The sequence below is a fragment of the Adiantum capillus-veneris genome, chromosome 28, assembly GCF_014529385.1.
Source record: "Adiantum capillus-veneris isolate H3 chromosome 28, ASM1452938v2, whole genome shotgun sequence".
Taxonomy (NCBI): Eukaryota; Viridiplantae; Streptophyta; class Polypodiopsida; order Polypodiales; family Pteridaceae; genus Adiantum; species Adiantum capillus-veneris.
Window position 1 is genome coordinate 37,614,325 of NC_140958.1, and position 6,000 is coordinate 37,620,324.

At 43.3% G+C, this 6,000-nt stretch overlaps 1 protein-coding gene across 2 annotated transcripts in view; it reads left to right on the forward strand.

The window, feature by feature from the left end:
• The window catches only part of LOC147420297 (uncharacterized), a 67,130-nt gene extending 61,438 nt beyond the window's left edge, over positions 1-5,692 (forward strand). For both annotated transcript variants that reach the window (XM_086505025.1, XM_086505024.1), the window contains exons 7-8: positions 4,445-4,773; positions 5,045-5,692. In XM_086505025.1, coding sequence (XP_086361151.1) covers positions 4,445-4,773; positions 5,045-5,323 — 608 coding nt within the window. In that variant the 3' untranslated portion in view covers positions 5,324-5,692. The remainder of the gene's footprint in view (positions 1-4,444; positions 4,774-5,044) is intronic.
• The last annotated feature ends 308 nt before the right edge of the window (positions 5,693-6,000 follow it).

Genomic DNA, 6,000 nt, shown 5'->3' on the forward strand with positions numbered 1-6,000 from the left:
AACCCATGCAAGAAACATTGGGAGGCAGTGAAAGGAATATTGAGATACCTGAAAGCTACAAAGAGTATGCGTATATGCTATGGGAGTCAGGAGCTAAGTGTAAAGGGTTTTACAGACTCAGATTATGCAGGTGACTTAGACAACCGAAGGTCTACGTAAGGATATGTCTTTACATTGGCTAGTGGAGTAGTATCATCGCGTTCTAGATTACAAGATTGTGTTACTCAGTCTACTACAGAGGCTGAATATGTTGCAGCATCAGAGGCATGCAAAGAATCAATTTGGCTTAATCGACTAGTAACAGATTTGGGAATCAAAGAAGAGATGCCTGTGTTATATTGTGATAGTCAAAGTGCTATACAATTGGCTCGCAATCCAGTTTATCACTCAAAGACAAAGCATGTGGATGTGAAGTATCATTTCATCAGGGAAATGCTCGAGGATAAGCAACTTCAGCTTGTCAAAGTTCACACCACAGAAAATCCTGCTGATCTACTTACAAAAGGACTTCCCTCAGAGAGCTTTGCGCATTTTCGCAAGCAGTTAGGTGTAGGGTAGTACATCACTTCTCTACATCTCTTGTATATTAGCTTGTATAGTAGCTTCTCTCACACTTAAAGTACCACATTGGACTTTAAGTGGGAGGTTGTTGGGGTATAAAGCCCAATGTGGTCGCCCAGGTAAGTGGGCGGGCCGCTAGGTATGTACACATATTCTTTTGTAAAAACCTAATAAGAACTCACTATGCTCTACACATTACAGGAGAGCGAGTTCACCATATCGTCGTGCTCTTCTTCTCGCACTCTCTCTCGCGTCACACTTCCGCTCGTACTCCTTCACCTATGACGTATCGCGGAAATAGCCAGAACCAACGGCTTCCGAGACAAAGCATCTGCCACCAAATTCTTCTGTCCTTGCACATGGACAATCTGAAAGTGAAATTGTGACAAGATGTTCACCCACCGCATCTACTTTTCCGATAGCTGCTTCGGTGGTAAGAGCATGGATAGCCGCCAAAAGCTCTGTCTCATAAATCTGTGTTTCAATTCCGGCTTTGAGAACAATCGGCTCTCGTAAGCAATGACATGGCCTTCTTGCATTAAGACCCCACCCAGACTACGACCACAAGCATCACAAATGACTTCTGCAAGTCCGGCAAAGTCAAAACTGGTCTTGTAGTCAATTTCTCTTTCAATGTCTGAAAGGCAATCACCTCTGTGGGTCTCCACGAGAAAGGGACTCCTTTCTGTGTCAAGATATGCAAAGGGGACAAACTTTCTAATGAACCGCCTATAGTACGAACACAATCCCAAGAAGCTTCTAACTTCATGGACATTCTTCAAATTGGGCCAATCACGGATATCTTGGCCAAATCCATTTGCACTCCTACTGTCGACACAATGTGTCCCAAAAAGTGGATATCTGGTAGGAACAATTCACTTTTCTTTTGCATTAATCACTAACTTGTGATCTCGTAATACCTGTAAGACTTGAAGTAGATGATCACTATGTTCTACCTCATCATTGGAGAAAACAATGATGTCGTCAAAGAAAGTGTCAACAAATAGCATGTACTCTCGAAAAAATCTTGTCCATCATCTGGTTAAATGTCACGGGAGCATTGGTTAGGCCAAAAGGCATCACCAAAAACTCAAATAACCCAAAAGTCGTCCGAAAGGCTGTCTTGTAGACATCAATCGATGCGATTCGGATCTGATGATATCCACTCTTCAAATCGATCTTGGTAAAGCACGAGGATCTATGTAACCTGTCAAGTATATCATGGATCCTAGGAATCGAAAATCTGTTCTTGATGGTGATTTTGTTGAGAGCTCTATAATCAATGCAAATTCTCCAAGATCCGTCTTTCTTCAAAACCAACAACACTGGAGAGCAATACGGTGAAGTACAAGGGTGGACAAGACCCTTTTCCAAGAGGTCTTTCACTTGGTTCATAATCTCTTCCTTCTAAGCTCGGCTCACACGGTAAGGTGGCCGGTTTGGTGGCGTGCTTCTAGGTATCAGATGATCTTCAAAACGAGCGGGTGGTAACTCGCTTGGCAGGCCCTTTGAGAAGCAATCGGCATGAGCGTGGCGAAAATCTTGGCATTCTTTATCAAGTTCAAATATATTTGTCCTATCCTCATCACTCAACTCTTTCAAAAAGATCGATTAAACAAACAGACTGGATTTCATTAACTTTGAAATGGCCAAAGCTGATACAATAGGGACAGACTCGTCCTTATGTTTAATATCAAGTACAATGGTTCTGCCCTTCTCTGTGGTCAATGTCGCTTTCCTCGCCCAATAGTCGACCACGGTGTTGTTCTTGTGATACCAGGGAATTCCCAAGAGAACATCACAACCTTCCAAAGGCATTATGTAAAAGTTCTCATGCCCCAAATACCCTTGACAATGCAACCAAAGTTTGCAAATGACAGGTGTAATGGCTACGTCCCTGCTGGATGCCGCTAGAACTGCCGCAAGTGATCCCATCCGATCAAGAGTGATCTCGAGCCACACCGCCAATTCCGGTAAAATGTAGTTGGCCTTGGCTCCTCCATCAAAGAAGATCGGGGGCTTCTTGGTCTTTCACTTTGCCCCAAGCTTGGCAAAGTTATGTACTCTTGTCCATCGTGCTGGGATCGATACCCACGGAATCTGGAACCAGTCATGTTTTCATCTTGCCTTTCCGTCCATGTTCCTTAGCTGCTCTCGAACTCTTAGGCCTTTTGCCATCCTTGTCGTTCTGTGCCTTTTTAGGGCACTTTGCGGAGATGTGTCCAATTTCCCCGCATCCAAAACACTTCCCTTTCCTGATGTAGCGAGCTCTCTCCTAAGGAGTGAGTTTGGGTCATGCATTTTTCTTTTCTGGGTTGCTCTTCCTCTTTTTACTTTCATTTGTCGAAGTCTGTACAGCCTTTTGCATCATGATCTCATCTGTGGGGTAGGTCAAACTGCCTAAGTGAATGGCAAAACCTTGTTTCGCATGACTTATCAACTCCTGAATGGAAGCTTACTTTTGTTCCAAGCAGTAATCTCGGATCTCTGTAGGTAGACCCAAGGTAAACTGCTTAATCTGTTCCTTGAACAAGATCTTCTTAAATGAAGAGGCAGGTAGAAAAGAGCTCCAGAATCTCTCGCAATAAGCGTCCACTGTATCTTTCTTGGTCATCCGAAGATGGTTCCAAAGTAGTTCGTATATCGCATTTATACTCTCGAGTCAGCCAAGAAGAAATAAAAAGCCTCTTGAATTTCAGTCATTTAACTGGCGCAATCTTGTTTAATAGAAGCGTGGACCACCAAGTTCGAGCATTCCCCTTAAAGTAAGAGGCAACTCTCCGAATCTTAGAGTGCTCTGAGTAACGCCCTCCCGCGAAAGCGATGTCAAACTGCTATACAAAAGACAAAGCCTTCGAAGCATCTCTATAACCAAAAAACATGTCAAATTTAATTGATTGTCCACCTTAAACTCTCGAACTTTCTTGCTTTTGTCTTCCAGAAAGTCATACTTGCAAGCTTTATAAAAATTCTTCTTCTTTGCATAAAAGTTGTTGTCGTTAGAGTCCGAACTGTCTGAAGATGAGTCCTCTGTAGAACTGTAACTCACGGGGCGAAATTTAGACTTCTTTGCCTTTTTCTTGCCCTTTCCGAAGCGTTGCTTTTTGCTTTGCTTTTTGCCTTTCCTGTCTTCTTCGCTCGAATCAGATGAACTAAAAGAACTGTCAGAAGAAGAAGAAAGAAGAAGAATTGGGTACTCCTTCAAATCGAACACGCTTCTTCTGTTTCTTTGCCTTTTCAAAAGTAGACTGGCGACCCAAATAACCCAAGAAGTCAGTGCCTTTCTTCTGCTTTTTGTGGTGCTTGTTAACTTTGTTCTGCGCGTCAAAAAGCTGAGCAAGTCGTGCATCAACCACCTCTTCTAATTCTTTCTTTGTATACTTCCTGGGGGTAGGAGGTTTCTTGAGAGCGGGTTTGGGGGGTGGTTTTGTGGCCTTCTACCACTGCATGTGCACCTCATCAAACGAGGTCTCGCTCATATATTTTGCAAATTTTGGATCCTTCGCAAAATTGAGCATCATCTTTGTTGCGTCGTCGATCAATCGTTGACGCTCCATCTCTCGACGCTCCGCCGAAGTAGGCCGAAGCGGGCTGTACTCCTTGCCTGAATTTTCTTTGTGATCCCTTAAACAAATATAACTTTGAATATTTGTCTTCATGATATTAAAGTGATAGAATAGTATCATGGGAAATAGCTATATAAGCACACAAGAGGTTGGGTACGTGTATGTAATTGTGTATTCTCAGAACAGGATTCATCACTGTATATGCGTGTGTTTAAACATGTGTGTGTGTGTGTGTGTGTGTGTGTGTGTGTGTGTGAGAGAGAGAGAGAGAGAGAGAGAGAGCATTCAACATAATGTCTTGAGTACTTTGAAAGCAGGTATCATGGCACTTGGATTCATTGCAGCATTTGATGAAGCCCTTGCTAATATAGTTATTGCATCAAATGGCATCCCTCCTCTTCTTGACGCCCTATGCAATGAACAGGAAGATCACATAAAGAGCGCCAGCGCATGGTCTCTAGGACAAATAGGGCGGCACAGTTCCGTGCATGCATTGGCCATAGCTGAGGCGGGGGTTCTTCCAAGGTTGGTGTCAACATTCCTTTCACCCACCAGCAGTGAGGACTTGCAAAACAAGTGCAAGAAAGCATTGAAAGCTATAACAGACCATCTGACACATTTATCGGCGCTCGACACACTGTTACAAGTAAGTCAACTGGAGAATGTGCTCTTCCAGCTCTTTCGGCTTGTTTGAAAAGGAAATTGTGTGTGTGTGTGTGTGTGCGCGCGCGCAAGCATCGACACACAAATAAAGCATGTATACATACATACCGAAGTTATGGATGCGTGAGGCAAATATATACATCACTAACACAGCATTGAATAAAATTAGACTCTGTACAACCCTAAAAGAGGTGTGGAGAACAGACCAACTTGCTATGTGATGAGACTGATGTGATCTGATTGTTGGTGACAAGGGACCGAGGTTACCTGAGGGCATATTGAAATTTGTGGTGGCCCAACTATCAAAGGTGCTGCTGAATGACGCAGATGCGCGGACGAGGTTTGTGACATCGGGAGGGTTTGAGAAACTGCAGAAGCTGCAGCCGCTGGAGCCCGGCAGCGAGCTGAAAGAGCACATTGACAAGATCAACACCTATTATCCCGTCGAGCTCGTGCATTACTACTCCCCCGGCTACTCAGAAACCCTGCTTCAGAAACTCATGGGCACCAAGCCTGCCGTTGCCGCGGCTTAGCTGACTTGAAAATGGCGCCCGATTCTTTTATACATGATCAATGGTTAGGAGTCACTTCCTCCATAGCCACCCTTTCAAAGCTAGTTGAATGGAGCTTCTTAGCTGTGCAGGTTCAATCCCCATACCACCCTAGCAAAAAATTATTAAGTGTAATGGCATAGTTAAAATTCCTCGTTCAAAGCGTCTTGTTGCATGTATATTGTATTTTGCACCTTTTGAATATGTATGTGATCACGATCGTGAAAAAATCACATTGTGAGAATCTAGCAAGATCCTAACACAAGCTTTGAGTGAATCTAATGTGATGTGCATGCCAATGCTCATATGTAGAGGTTGCAGAGGAAATAGAAGTGTGAACGGAATCTCTCTCTCTCTCTCTCTCTCTCTCTCTCTCTCCCCCCACATCAGCTGTACGCCTCACGCTCTCTCAAAGGTCCCTTCATGCTTCAATTCTATATCTCATGTTCTTTTACTCTCTCTCTCTCTCTCTCTCTCTCTCTCACACACACACACACACACACACACAAATTTGTTAGACTTGGCTATGTATGGCAGGCTTCAAAGAACCTATCAGTTGTTATCCATGTCCAACTTAAAAATTATTAAACTACTTATTATCAAAAATATTGCTTAAAAGTAAAAATATACAAAAACAATCAAGTATTTCAGCTTCTTTC